Genomic DNA, 19,583 nt, shown 5'->3' on the forward strand with positions numbered 1-19,583 from the left:
TTGGTTCCTTAAACGGTGCCCCGGGGGCACTGTTTAGCATTTTCCTAAAAATAATTAATAATCCACAAGAGACAAACATATACTTGAGAGTTGAGACTCCTGTCACTCCCTATAAATATTATGCATGGGATATAATTGGAAATGGAGAGGATCCTAACTCGGATAGAATATAGGGCATTTGTCCCCACACAGTGTCACTAGGTAATGGACAAAGTTTATTCTGTTTTGAGACAATCTCAAAATATACTACCAGTGACAACTTCTTCTTTCTTTTTTTTTCTTCAAGTACAAATCATCTAAATTTTGTCTACCAAATATAGTTACTCAAGTCTTAAAAAAAAAACAAGTTACTCAATACCTTAAAAATTTGTCTTATGATCTTTTTAGACAAATAATTTTGTGTTATTTTATCATATGTTTTATCCTGTCCTTATATTTTGTAGGTTAAAGTTAAACCCAAAATAACAAGTTAATTTATTATCTCAACCATAAATATAAGAAAAAATTACATTAATGTATTTTAGTTTAAAATTAAATACACTATTTTATTTATTTATTTATAATAATTAGACCCAAGATGTACCAAAAATTAGACCCAAGGATACTATTATTCAAAATAAAATTAAGAGGAAGAAGGCAGTCAAAGGTGAATTCCAACCAAAATAGGCAAAAAATTAATGGATACAAACAAGAAAAAAATATAAATTTTGACTAAAAAAATGTCTGATCAGGTAAAATATAAATTTATAATCCATTTTATACCGAATATAGACATAAACAAATAGAAACTCAAACACTAGAGCCTCATCGCAATTCGCATCCCCAATACAAACAAAAAAAAAAGTAAGATTATTTTTTGTTGAGAAATACTTGCAAGTTCTTCCAATTCATTTTGTAAAACCCTAATTTCGATCCCTTTTCCATTTCTCTCTCTAAAACCCAATTTTCCTCTCTCTAAAGGCAACAATTTTCGATCTTTCCGTTATCCCACTCCGATTTATTGCTCCAATTTCTCATCCCTTTTCAATTTCCCCATAACACGACGTAGCTTTCTGAAATCCCCAATTAGATCGACCCTGGCTTCGATTTCGATTTGAATTTTGTAATTAGGGTTTCGCTTAAGGTTATTCAAGGCTGGCGGGTATTCGGGTCAAGTAAATGGCGGATCCGCCTGGTATCCGCCTCCGTAATTGCTTCAATCACGGTGTTAAATTAACAGTTCGGAGAACCATTGAATTTGGTGTTGGATTTTTGTTTGTGATAGGGTTATACAGTGTGGTGAAGATTGCGAAAAGTGAAGAATGCTGAACGTGCTACGTGTGCACCTTCCTTCTGATATTCCCATTGTTGGGTGTGAGCTTACGCCTTATGTGCTCTTACGACGAACTGATAAGACCGTTACAACCGACGATGTTACCGAAATCTCTCCCTTAGATGGGCATTTCTTGCGTTATAAGTGGTGAGTGATGTTTAATTCGTTTCATTTTTATGTCCCGTTTGGATTAACAACTTAATTAAGCGCTTATTTATGTTGTAATTGTGTATCATATAAGTGCTTAAAAGCGTGAATTATAATTAGATATGAAATAAAGTCAAATTGTTTTCATATATTAGTTGTTTGACTAGTTTCAGAAGTGCTTATGCCAATAGATAAATTCAAATAAGCGAATGCAAACATGCCATTAAATAAGTGAATGCAAGCCAATAGTTTCAAATATTGCCTGTGTTATTTATATTTTGTTACCTTCTAATTTAATTTTCGTTGTAAACTATTTTGCATCGTCATTACTAATTTGTGTGATCATTCAAATATTCGCATGTGTGTACTCCACTGGCTAATGCAGTGTTGTTATCCTCACATTCATGTCCCAGGTCCCCTCCTTTGCAGTATCAGTGTGCACATGATTTTATTATTTACATATATTGAAATTCAAGTGTGTTATATTATCATTTCTCAAATTATCATTTCTCAATAAATCACGCGTCATTTAAATTTTGGCCATAAACACCACCAACAGGATATATAATTTCTCTTTCACTGATATCATTGTGGAGAATGGAGATGGATATTTTAATTTTAGTTTGTACAAGTGGGATTGGTTATTAGTTCTCCAAACATTTTTACATTATTTTTTTAATCGTAAAGATAACATTACATATATGTTCCATCAACACCATAAAGAGCTCAAAATGAAATCCTACATTTTCTGTTAGGTATGGTAAATAATCACAATATAAAGCATCTAGGCCTGTTATACTGCAAAATCTATATGGGGGGTATGCTTTCTATGCAATTCATGATTCAGCATGCTGTGTAGGTATCAGTTGTTTCTGGTCGTTTGTGAAATTTGGACATTGATAGAATTAAGATTATGGCACTAAATTTTAACAGGTGTTGCAAGAAATTTAGTTACTGCATAAAGTTGGTTACTTAAATAATTGCTTGCAATCATTTTGATTATGATAAATACCAAATTGGTCCAGAATACCTTATGTGATTTTTCTGTTGATCTGATATAAAAGTTGAACCTTTTGCATCTCGTATTTAACAATATCATTTGGCCCTCTTTGGCAGGTATCGTGTACAGAGTGATAAAAAGGTTGCTGTTTGTAGTGTGCATCCATCCGAGCAGGCCACACTGCAGTGCCTAGGTTGTCTCAAGGCTAAAATACCAGTTTCCAAAAGCTATCATTGCACTCCAAAGTGTTTCTCAGATGCATGGCAGCATCACCGAGTCTTACATGACCGTGCTGCAAGTGCAGTAAATGAAAATGGAAACGAGGAGGAGGAGGTATTTGGGAGATTTAATAATTCTGGGTCTGGGTCAATCAATACCACCTTATCCTCCTCTGCATCTAGTACTAGCCTGACAAACGGAAATGTGTATCCTGCAACTGTTTCACAACGAAATGGCGGTGAAACTTGGTTTGAAGTTGGACGATCAAAGACATATACCCCATCAGCTGATGACATTGGTCATGTCCTTAAATTTGAGTGTGTTGTAGTTGATGCAGAGACAAAGCTTACTGTGGGGCACACAAACACTATACTAACTTCCCGGGTCATTCCTGCTCCCTCACCTATCCCGCGCCAACTAATACCTGTTGACACAATGGGTAGTTTGGATGATAGGCGTATAACATCGTCGGGAACTTTTACTGTTTTATCATACAACATATTGTCTGATTCATATGCCTCAAATGATCTATACAATTACTGCCCTTCGTGGGCTCTTTCCTGGCCGTATCGCAGACAAAATTTGCTACGAGAAATAGTTGGTTACCGTGCCGATATTATTTGTCTCCAGGAGGTATATAAATGAAAAATTTCTATGGTTTTATTGTTGGGAAACTTAATTTAATAGATGTGCTGATATTCACACCTCATCTTATGTTTAAGAAATTCCTTGATTGATGTTAAATAAAAAATATTTTCTGTTTCATTGTTCCATAGGATATGTTTTACGTCACCACTGGTATTTTGTAGCCTGTCCAATTTTCTTTTCCTTTTAAAATCAAATTGGCATCAGTTGTGAATGAACTGATATAAACCTTACCATCATTTCTATGCTATTAAGTGGGTGGATTTCTTTTGGGGCTGTGGTATTGTGGTGGGAGGGTCCAGTTTACCTTTTTAGCCATTTTGCAATTGAATCTGTTTCTTCCCCATTAACCTAACTCAATTCCTCATAATTGTATGTTGCATCTTATATTCTAATAGGTTCTCTATCAGCTAACATGCATTCTGGTTGCTCCCAGGTTCAAAGTGATCATTACGATGAATTTTTCGCTCCTGAACTGGACAAACATGGATATTATGGTCTTTACAAGAGAAAAACAAATGAGGTTGTTAGCATTCTAATTTCTTATTATAGTTTTAAACTCGCAAGTGTTTAAAACTTTTTTATATTAACATATTTATGGCGGGTTCACAGGTATATAATGGCAACATAAATACAATTGATGGTTGTGCAACATTTTTCCGTAGAGACAGATTCTCGCATGTGAAGAAATATGAGGTTCAAATTTGTTTTTATGTCTGCGGTAGCACTTTTAAGTTTGTAAACAATATAATTAATGTTTGCTTTCTTGCAGGTTGAGTTTAATAAGGCCGCACAGTCCTTAACAGATGCCATGATTCCAACCACTCAGAAGAAAAATGCCTTGAATCGGCTAGTTAAGGTGGCTTATTTCACCAAAGATTGCCCTTGTGTTTTCTGAAAGAAATTGATTCTTGGAACCTGTACTTACAAACATGTCTTTATATTTTTAGGATAATGTCGCACTAATAGTTGTTTTAGAAGCAAAAGTTAACAATCAGCCTATTGATAATCCAGGGAAAAGACAGCTTCTGTGTGTGGTACAGTCTTTTAACTTGCTTTTACTTGTTACTAGTAGGTTGTCATGTCTACTCATGCCTTCAAGGCCCGTGTGTGATACTGTATTTTATATTTACAATTGTATATGCCTTCTATTTTTCCATTTCCCAATAGTTGTATGATGTATTATCTGTTGAATTATATGCCCTTTTCTACTGTCATGCTTTGTGGATGCTCTTTTCTTGTGTATTCTAGTAAAGGTTGTCATTTTCAAATGAAATGGTGACTATTCTGGCAATTTCTGAGGTGTATGCTTTTTTTTCTTCATAAATTTTCCAATTTCTGATATTGAAAGGACAAAGATATATGTGTGGTTCAAGTATTTCAAAAACCATTATTCATATATTCCTCATTTGAAGATATTGTATTTCTCATCTCTCCATGCCTTTTTCTTTTGTTGGTATTGGTTAAAAATATTTTTTGGGTGATATATAAATATCTATTACTAACTCTCATATTGCTTGTGGACTTCAGGCAAATACACATGTAAATGTCCACCAAGATTTAAAGGATGTCAAGCTCTGGCAGGTAAGTCATTTCTTTTACTTGTTCTTTTTTTTTTTGAAGAAGCTAAATTAGCCCACCAAAAGTGACACCTTCTTTTACTTGTTCTTAGTTCTTACCGACCACCAGTGTGTTTATTTTGGATGCGGCGTTTATATATTTACTACCCTTTTTAGGTGCACACTCTCTTAAAAGGATTGGAGAAAATTGCTGTCAGTGCAGACATTCCCATGCTGGTTTGTGGAGACTTCAATTCAGTTCCGGGAAGGTTTGATTGCTTCTCTTTTTGGATACTTATGTTCTGCAAGAGTTTCTTTTCTGAAATTTGTTTTTAAAGGTTATGTTTGACTTTGTTGTAGTGCTCCTCACGCACTTCTTGCAATGGGAAAGGTAGACCCATCTCACCCCGATTTAGCAGTTGACCCACTCAACATATTGCGTCCTCACAGCAAGTTGATTCACCAGTTGCCACTGGTAATGTATAGCAACACTAAAAAGAATAGTTTATCTAATTTTATGTTCTTTCTCTTGGTCTCCCACTGTAATTGTGTTATTTCCTCCTTAACTTTAGGTCCTGATTTTAATTTTATTGGTGGTTGTGGGTTACTTACAATTTCAGGTCAGTGCGTATTCTTCTTTTGCAAGAACGGTTGGTCTTGGATATGAGCAGCATAAGCGGAGAATGGACAGCTCAACAAATGAACCTTTATTTACAAATGTCACTAGAGATTTTATTGGCTCTCTTGATTATATATTTTACACAGGTGACCTATCTTGCAATGCCATCTCACTTAATTAGTTTATCATCCTCTTGGCCTTTTATATACTGAATTTTTTGTGGTTTCAGCGGATTCATTGGTCGTGGAGTCATTACTGGAGCTATTGGATGAGGAGAGTTTGCGGAAAGACACAGCTCTACCTTCTCCTGAATGGTCCTCAGATCATATAGCACTCTTAGCTGAGTTTCGCTGTTGCAAAAATATATCCAGGCGATGACTCATAAGTCTTAACTCATAAGGTACACTTATTCCTACTCTTTCCCATATAATCTCATTCTCGTAGATACTTTCTTATTATATGCTTTATTTGCATTGGTTTTTCAAAGGTCAATTTCTCATTTTACCAATCTTTTATGGGAGATCAACGACTCATGACATTCATATTTTTATGTTATCATTTGATGAACACCTTATTGGTTGTTAAATCAAGATTTGAATTGTGAACCGGAAGGCCGGTGTTTCTGATTGAGTCAAAATGTATCATGAGTGATACTATGCACAATCATTTATACAAGACTGCACTTTACGGAAGTGCTGGGAGCTTGTGCCCGCATTTGTCTTCGGCTGTGTTTTGCTTTAATATTACATTAGATGGAGTTTGAGTCGGTGTTTTTTTTTTTTTTTTGTCTGCCTGGATGGCAAGATGCTTAAGTTCATTATTGATGACAGGTTCTCAATTTTTGTAGGACAGATCCAGCGACACGTAAAGAAAAAAGTTGAAAGAAGCATCTCGTTGATAAGTTATTGTTGTAAAAGTAGTGGTAGATCATGCCTTTGTCTTTTTTCTCAGGTATCTCCATCTGGGGTTCCTTGCTATGATCTGCTTTGTATTATGCCACCTTTGTTTTATAGAAAAATATGATAATGCCTTACTGACATGCCTCCTTCACTCACCCCCTCCCTAATTTATTTATTTCCATATTTAACTGAAAATTTTCTTATAATTCCACCGGCTCAGTACAAGTAGCATTGTGCGGCTGGTAAACCTAGGGCATTAGTTTCTCCAATAACTGCAGTGATAATTTTCACAACTTAGGTTCTTTTGTATTTGCTACTTTCATCACCAAGTTGTCAAATTTGAAATGTCATATTGATATTGAAAAAGTGCACTGAAATACTCACCGATACAGGGTGTTTTTTATCATGACATGAAAATATCTTCAAAGTATTGATATTTATTATCTCAATGAATGCATTGTTATAAAGGACATAACAAATCTCGTACCTGAGTTTTCCACCATACCTCTGAAATGCTGATATTGATGGCAAATGAAAATTCTCTCCATGTTCTGTTAAAAATTCATTCACATGTTTTCTGGGATGATGCGATAGGAATGCACTTCTAATGTGTTTTGGCATAATGATTTGTTGGGATTACCTGTAAAATTTAAAGAATTCATCATTGTCATAAAGTATTATTTATTGTCATTATTTATTTTTAGTAATGTTCCAATTATCATTTGAGGTGCATTATTGTACTTTATTCAATTACACAAGTTGCAATGTTGCATGTTAATATTATTCACTGTCCCGCAACGTTGGGGGGATGTTTTAGTTCATAACATCACAGATGAAAATGAAACTGTACTTGCATCACATATTGAAAAGAGATATCTGATCTTATTAACACTTGAAACTGTTTAGTTCTTTGGGTACAAGAGTTTGGATTTTGGATGGAACACGGTGCTTCGACACATGGTGTTGGGTGCAGTTTATCGCCTTTTGAATCATCTCTCTTGGTGTTGAAGAATTTGTATCCAACTCTATTCTCTCTTGTTTGTATTCCACCAAGTTGAAATACCTTTGGGCAAATTTGGTTCCCCTAAACATGAAAATAGCACAAGAAACCAAAACTGAAGTTGAATTTTGTATTATGTAGACAAAATAAAAGTAATTTATCATCATAATAAGGCTGATTTTATTTTTTCAAACCTCATTGCCTCCTTTGTAAAAAAATCATGAGCAGCCTCACCATGACTTGGACTCCATTCATTCTCTTTACATTGATTTTTTCATGAGGACATACATCCCTATGAACTTAAATTCCAATGGACTGTTGTGGAATTAAATCTCCACTACTTAGTCAGAAAAATCTCCACTAGTTTCTACATTAAAGGCATCTAACACTGTATTTTATTTACCGTGTTCAAATTCAAATCATAAATTTTAACCGAACTTCAGATTGAGATAAAAATTGAAATGGTAAATGAGCTCCACTTGATGTCGAATTGTTTGAAAGAATCTGCGTTCAACAATTTTAGCTAGACATTATTTAATTTTTAGCGGAACTTCATATTGTTAGAAATTTCTTCCTATGAGAATCGGAGAGATGATATTAAAAAACAATCAAATCTTAAATTATCTCTTGTACATGAACTTGTGTCTAGCACAACATTTCTTTACCACCACAACATTCTGTTTTAAAAGAAGCAATAAAATAAACAGAAATAAAATCATCATGTGCTTGCCATGGACAATGAAATGACACATGAGATGGAGAACTTCATGTTTCACGTCATTTAGATTGTCCTATTGGTTTCTTTAAACGTAAGGTATATATGGTGCATTATTCCAACAACAATATTCTAGTGTATGCATAATGCATGTGTGAGAATGAACCTTCAAGCAACAAGTATCTTCAATAGATTATAACTTTTGATAAGTTGTATTTAAGCTTACTGTAAACAAGTTATTGATTTTGTGCTTAATGTAAAATCTAATAGATGATAATACATGCTAGCTAATTCATGAGGCCAAACATACCAACTCTTTGGACTTTGTTTGATAGTTTGAAGAGGAATGAACAAGTGAATGAAATATAGGAGTTTGGGAGAGGAGAAATTTGGAGGTTCATTTTTCTAGTAAAACAGTTCAAGATGATTGCACTTTTGTCTATGATAATAACACCACAAGGAGTGATTATAGAACAACTTCAAAAAGTGCAATTTATTACATAAACTAACAAATATGTTAATTGAGTCATACAACTCAAATTGTTGTAATCAATTGTATTCTAGTTGATTCTGTTATTAGTTATAACACCCTTCCCAGATTACAAAACCAGTTAACTAGAAACTAAACCCCTTAGTTAACATAACATGGGGTAAATCCTAAGCTACTCTAAAACCGTGAAGCACAAACACTTATCACAGACACCGACACTTACAATTACATTGAATTATGTCATTCTATCAAATTATTAATGGTGTCAATATGTCGGTGTCATGTTCGATGTCCGTATTTGTGTCTGTGCTTCAAAGCTCTAACACAAGCATACTACAATAACATGGAAGAGAAAAAGGACCAAAACTTTGCCTGGATTTTCCCTGTATGCATGCCACTATGTGCTAAGATATCATTGGAAGGATCTTCACTTCATCATCCTCTCCTTCTTTGTGATTACTGGCCTATTATACAGTTTATGCGCATCCGCGCATAAACATAGCATATCAGAGCATCTCTTGCTTGCTATGGCATACTAACTAATGGCGATACACACACATACTTATACTGATCAATAAAACTTTGTTATAATGCAATTTGGCTATGTTTTTCGAATATATCTCAAAACAGTTTGGTAGGACATAAACCAACTAATCAACTGTTGCTGAGATACATGTATTTATTTGAAAGAGATTCTAAAGACAAAAGACATTTTATCATCATCATATATGGAACTACCACATGTGACTGCATCTATGCATCACCAAATTAAATCCATACGAACAAACAAGGAGGGAGAGGTACAGTACAGCATTGTTGGGGAAATCCTGTGATTAAAGTTATTTATTTCATTTATTTGAATTGATAATAATGTTCTGAAGAATATGAATCACTTTTTGTTTATACTAATTTCACTGCATTGAGATATCAATTGACATCATATATAGGACATAAAAGGACAATTGTTGTCAAGTCTTTTTTTTTTTTACCACTAGTGTCCGACTGGACCACCTAATATTGTTCAGGAGTCAGTTCTGACATCAAGTGGTTTCAATCCCTCCCAATCATAGTTGCGGGGGATCGAACTCTGGTCCTCCGTTCTCCCTGTTGTCAAATCATTTTGAATCTCATGGATACGATCTAGCTAGTAAGGTGTTGATTTATATCTTCTATAGTTGTTGTGATACACAGTTGGTTCGAATGAGAATATCGTCAGTCAATAATATGTAAACACTCTCTAAATCGTCGGAAATGTTCCCTAATCCTTTAGATTCCTGAAACTCAATTCACCTAAACATGAGAGTTCTAAAATAAATTATATATTTATCTCACCTAACTTACACCATAAGCAAAGAAATGACATGGAGTGCTTTTAGTTTTAATTTTTTAGCAATTTTCATTTTATTTAAAATTTCCAACATATATGAATTGTTAAATTTTTAATTTTTTTTTTATTTTAACAAAAGTGTCATTTTTCTATACAAGTGAATGTACTAGTAAATGATATAAGTGTTATTTTGAAAGATAGTGTATCTTTTAGGAAGAACAATGAGAAGCAACTCTCTGTTCCTTCCAGTACACACTCAGTTGTGACATAAGCATGAAATAAATGAATGAAATGATGCATAACAGTAGAAAAAAGAAGAAGATATGTTCACTTGTTGGCCCTCTGCAGTTTTTGTTTGAGACAACCAAGTAACGACAGACATGAATAGCTTGAAATTGAAGGCATAATTGTTGAACATATAGTATAAATGTATTATAAAGACCACCAAAGAGTGGTCAACTCACTCCTTTGTGTCCATACATACCTTCTGAATCTCCTTATTCTTCTCACCAGCCCAACCGGGCCACATCAACCTACATGTGACTGACTGTCAGTTCATGGAATCAATGTTACTTATATTCACAACAAATGTATGTTACTTCAACAGTAAGTTGCAACAACAAAATTTTAAAATGTGCACGTGATTTTCATTATGTTTGATCAGCAAAATGTAAGTACTTGACAGAACAGTATAAGATAGTACAAGATAGAACAACACATGACAAACATTTAAGATATTGAACAAATTTTGTATTGTACGATGTTTGGTGGACAAAAAGTTATTTTGTTATTTTAGACAATTTGGACAAAGGACCAAAAGTTGTCCCGTGGTTCAGTGAGGGACAAGAATTTCAGTTGTTGTTCTGTCTCTTGGACCCCAGTTTGTTCACTCATAATAGTTTTAAAATCAAATACAGTATAGCTGAAGTTGCCCTGTTCAATCCTTATTTTTTAGTAGATCAAACGGCTGAACTTAATTAGCTGAATTAAGTTATAAAACACACTTGATTTCTATAAAAGTTGAAAAATTAAGTAGAACAAGTAATAAGTAATTAAGTGAAGTTGAAAAATGTTTGTAACCACATAATGCTTGCAACTTGGTCTTGATGATCATTGGAAGAAGATGCAATGGAAGAAGAGACAGAGAAACAATACATAATGTTTACTCTTAATATATCCGTTGTGTTTATAAATGTACAAGTATAACTAGTAGATGTATATAATATACACAACTAGTCTAGAAACCATAGTGTGTGTATATATATATATATATATATATATATATATATATATATATATATATATATATATATATATATATTACAATGTTTAGGTAACATAAGTACTATTAAGTTTGGAATTTAAGCAGTAGGATAAGATGCTTCCATTGCAATGCCACAAAGTCCTTCAGCAGCATCAACTCCTCTTTGCATTCTAATGTATCCTTCTTCGCCCCAATCGGTTCCCCAAGAGTTCTTAACCAACCAATACTTAGTTCCATCATTACTTACTCCATATCCGACAGCGGTAACACCATGATCCAATTCAGTTCCACATGAACCAGTAAAGACACCACTTTTGTAAAATTGAAAGTCAGATCCACTAGCATCAATGGCCACAGAAATTGGTTGGTTTGCCACAGCTTTTTGTAGTGCTTGCTCATTGTTGGCAGGAACATCTTCATACCCGGTAATTGTAACCGCATTGATGGATGCTTTGTTTGCATTGCATGTTCCATCAACACCTTGATATGGATATTTGGCTTCAGTGCTGAGTCCATGATTTTGAATGATAAACTTGAAGGCATCATCCATAAGACCACCTTCACAACCTTGATCAACACCTTTTGTGTCACAATCAACAAGTTCTTGTTCTGATAAAGAAATCAACTTTCCAGAACTCAACTTATGAATTCCTTCAGTTGCTGCAACAGCAGAGAATGCCCAACAACATCCTACCAATGATAAATTAAAATTAGCTAGAGTTAGATGATAATTATTTCGATGAATATTTTTAGAATATCATTTTTTTAAAATAATTTTTACTATTATACAATTAAAACTATAAATGGTTAAAGTTATGCATCGATATATGTGAAACAGTTAACTGGATCACTTATTATGGGACGGAGGGAGTAAACACTTACCACATTGGCCTTGGTTCTTCACAGGTGTCACTGCTCCTTTCGTTCTCCAATCCACTGTAGATGGGATTGCACTTACATTTTCATACTTAAAACTTGTTGTCTTTGTGATTGATGAACACATATGTCCTTTGAATTTGTTTTTAGATGATATGAACTCCTCGTTTGTGAGGTCCGCAAATTGATTAATGCCTAGTGTGTATTGCTTGTTATTGGCAACATTGTTGAAAGCTTCAATATAATTCACATTTTCTGTGAATATCTTGAAACGTTTCTCTCTTTCTTGAGAATTCTTGTAAACTTTGCCATAGTGATCCATCCATTGCTCGTGCCTTTCATTCATGGTGTCATCTTGAAGAGTGCGAGAAGTGACTTGAATAGTACTCCACAATCCCAAACATAGGATCAATGCAAATGAAATATGATATAATTGATTATTGGCTGTCATGGTAGCTATTGAAGTGTGACAAATAATTGCTTTGAAGTTTTGATTAGTTGTGAGAAATGTGTGTGGTTCTTGTACTCAAGAATATTTGAGGTATTTATAATATGCAATTTAACTATGAATTGAATATATTAACATTCTTGTAGATTTGGATTTGAAACTTAAAACAAAACTATCTTCTATGTACGTACTCGAGAGAATTTTCTGAATAAAACTCTTGAGTTTGGACCTATCTATATGGACAATTTTTATATCAAAGAGGCTTAGTTACGACGTGTTAAAATACTAATCCAAGAGAAAAGAAAATAGAGATAACCAAATGAAATATTTTCTACAAAATCGATGTGAAACTTCTGATGTTATATTAGAATTAGAAGTTGGACTTAACTCAACTCTACAAAACACACTTATAAGGTGATGATTATTTATAGTTTATAAACATATACTGAGGTCATCTCACGTGAGACTTCTTAACATATTTGTTAGAAAAATGAGTTTTCATTCATCGATCTAAACCATATACTGTTTGTTCCGCTCATTTTATCCATAAATCTTAGCTCAACTGAAAATATCAAAATTGTTTGATCGGACGCTATAATCCCAGTTCGAACCCTTGTCCATCTACTTTGTGTTTTTTAATGGCTTGCCATTTCTCTTTATTGAACAGAATAAGTTCATTTTTAAATTACTAAATGTATTAAATTTTTACATAACTCCATCTTGACTTCTCCACTCAAAAAAGAAACATACATTTTATAAGTATTCAGTTTTGGACCAAATCAGGTTTTTTCTAGTAGTGCTACCTTGTTATCAGATGAAAATTTGCGATGCAAGTAATTCATATGTCATGTGTGAATAAGATTTGTTATTTTGGAAAATAGCTAACAAATATGAATTTTTTGTTACTATCAAATATGAATTTTTTACTACTATTTCCATTGAACCAGATAGGCATTTTAACAATTATACATTTTTTTTGAAAGCACTCATGTATATATTATAATTATAATAATTACATATGAATAAAAGGTAGACGGACAACAAGCTGCGCCGCTAAATCTTTTTGGACAGCAAAACTCAATCTTTGAAAAACTACATTCATCGACCTAGGCGACACAACATTACTATGCATGACCTTTTGAACTCTGTTTAAAAGGTTTACAACCTCCGGTGCTAGAAAGTCAAAAGTGTCAAATGCAAACGGTATAAAAACGTGTTGATTATTAGAACATGTTTTTTCATGGTTGGTCATTTTGCTTGAAGCAGCTTTGAGGGCTTCCTGTCTACATCAAAATATATTATACATATATTTTTTTTTTTAGGTACCAACAATTATACACTGTGTTATGTTGGATAATGTGTCGTTAACTTGGATGGTTTTTTTTCTACTTCATAAGTGTACTATTTTCCAAAACCAGAAAAAGAAAAACTTAGAGCAGGAGCACAACGTATTTTCCGAAGTTTTTAATTCGGAAAACACATTTCAAAATTTTTATTGAAGCCAAAAAAAATCGGAAAACGTGTTTTGAAGTTTTTATCCAAAGGCAAAAATAGAAATTCAGGGGAGAAAAAAGTCAAAGAGGAAGAGAAAAATTCGATACTTTATGAATCAGGCCCAGCATCAAATGGGCCAGGCCCATGTTTTTGTAGGCCTTTTTGAAGTAAAAAAAAAAGGGTTTTATGTTGCAGAGGTAAAATAATGAAGGGTTTTAGCTTTGACTTCGGTTAATTCCATTTCATTTCACGTTTGAACGAAGATGATGAATAAATTCAAAAATGGTTTTCTTCCATTGATGAACCTTCAATTTCAACATCGTGGCATAGCAAAAGTACGTTTAAAATGGGTAAAAAATCGAAGCCTCGATCACATAATCGACAAAGAAACCGATCTAAAAGCTGCATCACTTCTCAAAGACGCAATCAAACGTTCCTCCACCGGTTTCCTCACCGCCAAAACTTTCTCCGATTGGCAAAAGCTTCTCGGATTAACCGTTCCCGTTCTCCGATTCATGCGCAGGTATCCAACTCTCTTTCACGAATTTCCTCATCCTCGTTGGAATTCTCTTCCTTGTTTCCGATTAACCGAAACCGCGGAACTGTTAGATTCACAGGAACAAAGCATTTACACTCTTCACGAAAACGACACCGTTGAGAGACTCTCTAGGTTAATTATGATGACGAAAAATCGTACTGTTCCGTTACAGTCTCTTTATCCTCTTAAATTTGATTTAGGTTTTCCTGATTCGTTTGAGAAAACATTAATTCCTAAATATCCTGAGAAATTTCAATTTGTTAAGGCTTATAATGGTGTTACCGCGATTCGTCTTAAGGATTGGTGTGATGAATTTGCGGTTTCGGCTTTGCAGAAGAGTAATGAGTGTGAGTGTGAGAGTGGGAGTGATCAGTATAGAGAGTTTAAGAGAGGGAAAACTGCGTTGGTTTTTCCGATGAGGTTTCCGAGAGGTTATGGTGGTCAGAAGAAGGTTAGGTTTTGGATGGATGAGTTTCAGAAATTGCCTTATATTTCGCCTTATGCTGATTCTTCTAAGATTGATCCGAAAAGTGATTTGATGGAGAAGCGCGTCGTTGGGGTTTTGCATGAGATTTTGAGTTTGTGTTTGCATAAGAAAACTAAGAGGAATTACTTGAGAAGTTTGAGGGAGGAGTTGAATCTTCCTCATAAGTTTACTAGGATTTTTACTAGATATCCTGGGATATTTTATCTTTCGTTGAAGTGTAAAACGACTACTGTTACTCTTAGAGAAGGTTATGCGAGGGGGAAATTGATTGACCCGCATCCACTTGCTCGTCATAGAGATAAGTTTTATCATGTGATGAGGACAGGGCTTCTTTATCGTAGTGATGGATCATTGAAACTTGGGGAAGATGCTTTGATGGTTGATTCTGTGGAGAATGATGAAATGCGGGATGGGGATTCTGAGGAGGAAGAAGTTGAAACAAGTGATGAATTCTCCGAGGATGAAGTTTCAGACTCGGATGATAGTGAATGAGGTTTTGTTTTCAATGACGCGGAATTATAATTTGTATTCCTGAGACAAGCAATATTGAAGAGAGTATTTGCTCTCCACCAAACTGGTTAGTAGCTAGCTCTATTCCACACTAGCAATTACCTTTGTTGGCTTTCAAATTGTAACTAATTTGTATCACCTATATTATTTGATTTGTCTTGCTAGGAACCATGAAACCTTCTCAAAGTTTGCTATTTATACTGTTTTTTATTTCCTACTATTATGCTATAGCATGTGGTGCATTTGGTTGGGGTGTGCTTCTTATTATTATGAACATTAAAAAATTGGGTTTTGCAATCACGGAAAGATGTACTTGAAGTACAGCTTGTGGAGTGAAGATCTCATTCTCTTTTCTAAAACTGTAAATAGGTGGGACATATTTGATTATATATAAAGATTAAGGGAAGCTTGATAATGATTTGCAATAGTTTGTGAGCATTACATTGATAAATAATTGAATTGAATGTGTGATTTGACAAAATTTCGTACACTGATATCTGTTGTGCAAGTGCAATGTTATACCAGTTCACATATGTTGAATGATTTGCTACTCTGTTACTATGAGCTAATTAGTTTGTTTTCAGCAAATATTCACATTAGTCTCACCAACTAAGAATATCAACTATAAAATCTATTCACTACATCATGTGCCAACTTTCTTAATGAGTGAAATATATTTAAACTTTGGTGGTATGGTTGTCTTTAGACATGATTCACAATGGGATATCTAGGCATAATTTGATGCATATAGTCCACTTCACACATTGAGAAAAGGCCTTTATAGTCTACTTCACATATTGTATGGTTGGATATCAATTTGAGAGTATTTAACTTAATTAATATACTCCATTAGTTGTTTAATATCAGCAGAAGTGAATACTTCATTTTGGTATTTCGTTCTTTTCAAATAAAAAAGGAGGATATGCATTATGCACTACATTTCTGCTTTGCTCAAGCTTGTCTTCGCTATTGTAGATTTCCTGTGTTTTGTTTTGTCTTCTTTACAAAAGTATACCATGTCAATTGTCAATATGATGGAGTCAGAAATACAGCATTTGAGGCTAAGTTACATGGATTGCAAAACAACTAGGATCCATTATATATGACACATTTCTTTCTGTAAATATATACTGGTGCTATAGGAAGAAATGGTTAGGCTGATGATTATTGCATTAGTGCTTGAGGTATCATTAACACGAAATCTAATGAAATGAAATTCTGTTTCAGGTTGGCAACTGATATAATGGGAATATGATCATTATAGTTAGAGATTTATTCCTAGAAGCACAGACATGGTATTCCTTCCTTCTTTGGGCATAGTGTCGAAAGAAAATGGTATGTATTTGTGCGAATGGCTTTAGTTTATCTTTTTAAGGCCGGCTTGTTGAATTTTTTTTTGTAATTTTATGTTGTACTAATTGATAGTACATTGAGATTAGAATATTGTTACAATTTTGTTAACATAACATTGGCCCTTAGGACTGATGTAGAGGATGCAAAATTAATAACTATTAGAAAGAAATAATTTATAATACCAAGGATACAAAAGTGCAGTAATCTTTTCTTTATCAATATTTTTTTCTTCTAAGTTGATTAAGGTCAGAAATAGGGTTGAAGTTAAAAAAATCAATCTTATAAGTTTAACTGATTTTCTTACTAAATTTAATTTCACATGAAACCAACAATATTTTTGTAAGGCTTTGACTAATTTAAAATGTGGAATTCACATTGGAGGGTAAAAATAGTTACAAGTACTGCTCGAAATATTAACTATTGAGATTTATCAACGTAATAATCAATTTTACACATGCACCTCATATATATAATTAAAATCACAAACATTTTTTCAAAGTCTTGATTTCTAATATTTCATTCTAAAACAAATTCTTTGTTTTATAGGAGTAAAATCCTATTTGTAAATATTAGTGTGTAGTTGTCAATACTACATAGCTCTTCTTTTTTGGTACAAAAAGAGGGATATAGCTCTTTTTTTATTATGTAGTATGTACATCAACACAATGCTAGTTATCTCAAGTATAGTTTATGGTGAGGATACTCTTTATTTTTCAAGATTAAGGTATATAAACAATTTCAGTTTTACTATGAGTTTAAGCTGCTTACCAACATAAATACCTTTAATTCGAAACTTAATTGAACATCTTTATCTTAAAAACCAATAAGATTTTAAAACTCAACATGGTGTATTGGTGTTCACCATTCAGTCGCAAAGACCAAAAATAATAAAGTACTAGTAGTTGGGGACTGGTAGCTTTTGTGGCTGTTAATGTAGCAACAAAAATACCTAAAACCCTTTAGTTGCCGTGTTGTGTTGTATTTGGTTTCAATAGGTCCCAAACAATGAAACTATTTTGTGGGTGTGCTGTGTGTGGGGAACTCCTTTTGGATCAAAGTTTGGTTCATTACCATGTGCCCTATCTGTATTGTTTTTTACTCATATTTGTAAGTTGTGTCACATGGCCATGGAAGTTTGTGTGTGAGAAAATGAATAGTGATAGATTGAGACAGTGAAGGAAATAACTGAGAAAGAGAGGTGTAATTGTACCTTTAAACAAATCTCATCCGGAGTTGTATGTCCATACCATTTCCATCCAATGGAAGGAAAACCTAATGGTGAGACTTAACATGCAGCAAAATTGGTTATGAAATCAGGTTGAAACTGCTGAACGTCACCATCATCCCTAAACTATAACCGCGCAGCAAAATTGGTCATGAACCGGTTGAAACTGCTGAACCGGTTATACGAAAAATGGTTTTGTTTATCAAACTAAAATTATAAAATGCGTCACATGCTATTAATAGGACACCAAGTCACCAACATTGCACGCTTTGGTTATCTCTCACAACTTAGTACAACATGGTATCAAAGCAAATAAATTCTTAGATTATATCTATTGTCCCTTTCTAAGTTATGTTAGTATAACATTATTTTTCGTTATAATTTATGGAAATACTAATAATAGTTTTAAGCATACTATTGATTTGAACACCTCACCTGAGCTGACGGCCATTGACCGTTCAGTTTCGTATGGCGCCAAATGGATTGATTTTGGAGTTCTTGGTCCTCGTTGTTCATTACTTAATATTTTATTTTTTGTGAATCATTACTTAATTTATTATTTATACGACAGAACAATATCTTTATTTATTTATCCAATCCTATTTACAGGTATTTGATAGCAACTTTTTAGTATTCAACTTTGCGGCATGACCAGTCCAAAAAAAACTTTGCAGAATGAAATTATAAATAATAAAAAGAAAGTCTGCATAATGTATTTATTTTTCTTTTTGAAAGTCCCCTTTTTAAAAATCTAAATTCATTTACCAATAATATTAAAGTGAGATTAGTTTTTATGTCATGGTGTAAAAGTTTTTACACGGAGCTGGAATGAAATATTTGGAGGGAAGATGAGCTGTGGCGGAACTTGAATTTTATATGAATGATAAATTTATTTTCTTTAAAATGTTAAAACAATATTATTTTCTTAAGGTGAATGCTAAATTTATGATTTCCATTTCTCTGTCTCTCATCGACTCATTCACTCGATAAGAATTTAAATTTATTTTTTTCAAACCATTCACCAGAATTGAATATCATTAACCATTTGAATTTAACCAACTAGTTAATAGTGTTAGATTTGATTAATGTGTACTAAGTGTTGCAACTTATTAATCATATAGTAGTATTGAACTTCATTAACTCCACATCATTGATTAACCATGGTCCTATAAATACAATTCAACTAGTAGCTGGAAAGATGTTGATATACAGATACTTGAGTTTGAACTCGGTTCTCACTTTTTCTCTAAGATGTGTGATTCTAACTACTAAAATATTTGACACAAAAACAATTAACTATAATTTTAACATGTTTACATCTGTATATAATTAAAATCAGACTCATAACTACTTAATTAAACTTGGTAAAAAAAAAACTACTTGATTAAACAATGTAAATCTCTTATGGATCGCACCAATTTATTGTTGTGAATTATATATATGTTAATTTTCCAAG

General features: G+C 33.4%; 3 protein-coding genes across 5 annotated transcripts; 2 read left to right on the forward strand and 1 right to left on the reverse strand.

Annotated features, from left to right (window-relative positions):
- Positions 1 to 591: 591 nt before the first annotated feature.
- LOC123888612 (carbon catabolite repressor protein 4 homolog 2-like) lies at positions 592 to 6,540 on the forward strand. 3 transcript variants are annotated; one of them, XM_045937697.1, is made up of 12 exons: positions 592 to 1,459; positions 2,576 to 3,311; positions 3,760 to 3,846; positions 3,936 to 4,019; positions 4,096 to 4,182; positions 4,274 to 4,360; positions 4,854 to 4,907; positions 5,060 to 5,151; positions 5,243 to 5,357; positions 5,503 to 5,647; positions 5,731 to 5,901; positions 6,349 to 6,540. In XM_045937697.1, the coding sequence occupies exons 1-11, from the start codon at positions 1,302 to 1,304 to the stop codon at positions 5,877 to 5,879; spliced, it is 1,794 nt and encodes a 597-aa protein (XP_045793653.1). In that variant the 5' UTR covers positions 592 to 1,301; the 3' UTR covers positions 5,880 to 5,901; positions 6,349 to 6,540. The 3 variants fall into 3 exon arrangements, with proteins under 3 accessions (XP_045793653.1, XP_045793654.1, XP_045793652.1); XM_045937698.1 differs by having other exon boundaries at positions 747 to 1,459; positions 6,354 to 6,540; XM_045937696.1 differs by having other exon boundaries at positions 773 to 1,459; positions 6,332 to 6,540.
- Positions 6,541 to 11,083: 4,543 nt separating this feature from the next.
- Positions 11,084 to 12,580, reverse strand: LOC123890200 (senescence-specific cysteine protease SAG39-like). The gene is made up of 3 exons (XM_045939753.1): positions 12,079 to 12,580; positions 11,234 to 11,886; positions 11,084 to 11,185 (listed from the first exon to the last, which is right to left on the reverse strand). Exons 1-2 carry the CDS (start codon positions 12,521 to 12,523, stop codon positions 11,294 to 11,296), a joined length of 1,038 nt encoding a protein of 345 aa, XP_045795709.1. The 5' UTR covers positions 12,524 to 12,580; the 3' UTR covers positions 11,084 to 11,185; positions 11,234 to 11,293.
- Positions 12,581 to 14,231: 1,651 nt separating this feature from the next.
- Positions 14,232 to 17,102, forward strand: LOC123893068 (protein WHAT'S THIS FACTOR 9, mitochondrial-like). The gene is made up of 2 exons (XM_045942990.1): positions 14,232 to 15,616; positions 16,777 to 17,102. Exon 1 carries the CDS (start codon positions 14,278 to 14,280, stop codon positions 15,529 to 15,531), a length of 1,254 nt encoding a protein of 417 aa, XP_045798946.1. The 5' UTR covers positions 14,232 to 14,277; the 3' UTR covers positions 15,532 to 15,616; positions 16,777 to 17,102.
- The last annotated feature ends 2,481 nt before the right edge of the window (positions 17,103 to 19,583 follow it).

The sequence above is a fragment of the Trifolium pratense genome, linkage group LG6 (genome assembly GCF_020283565.1).
Source record: "Trifolium pratense cultivar HEN17-A07 linkage group LG6, ARS_RC_1.1, whole genome shotgun sequence".
NCBI classification, from domain to species: domain Eukaryota; kingdom Viridiplantae; phylum Streptophyta; class Magnoliopsida; order Fabales; family Fabaceae; genus Trifolium; species Trifolium pratense.

Coding starts and splice junctions, on each gene's coding strand:
- LOC123888612 (XM_045937697.1), top strand. CDS start 1,302: ATGCTGAACGTGCTACGTGTGCACCTTCCTTCTGATATTCCCATTGTT. Junction 3,312..3,759: donor ATATTATTTGTCTCCAGGAG/GTATATAAATGA, acceptor GGTTGCTCCCAG/GTTCAAAGTGATCATTACGA. Junction 4,020..4,095: donor CGCATGTGAAGAAATATGAG/GTTCAAATTTGT, acceptor GCTTTCTTGCAG/GTTGAGTTTAATAAGGCCGC.
- LOC123890200 (XM_045939753.1), bottom strand. CDS start 12,523: ATGACAGCCAATAATCAATTATATCATATTTCATTTGCATTGATCCTA. Junction 11,887..12,078: donor GAAGAACCAAGGCCAATGTG/GTAAGTGTTTAC, acceptor TATCATTGGTAG/GATGTTGTTGGGCATTCTCT.
- LOC123893068 (XM_045942990.1), top strand. CDS start 14,278: ATGATGAATAAATTCAAAAATGGTTTTCTTCCATTGATGAACCTTCAA.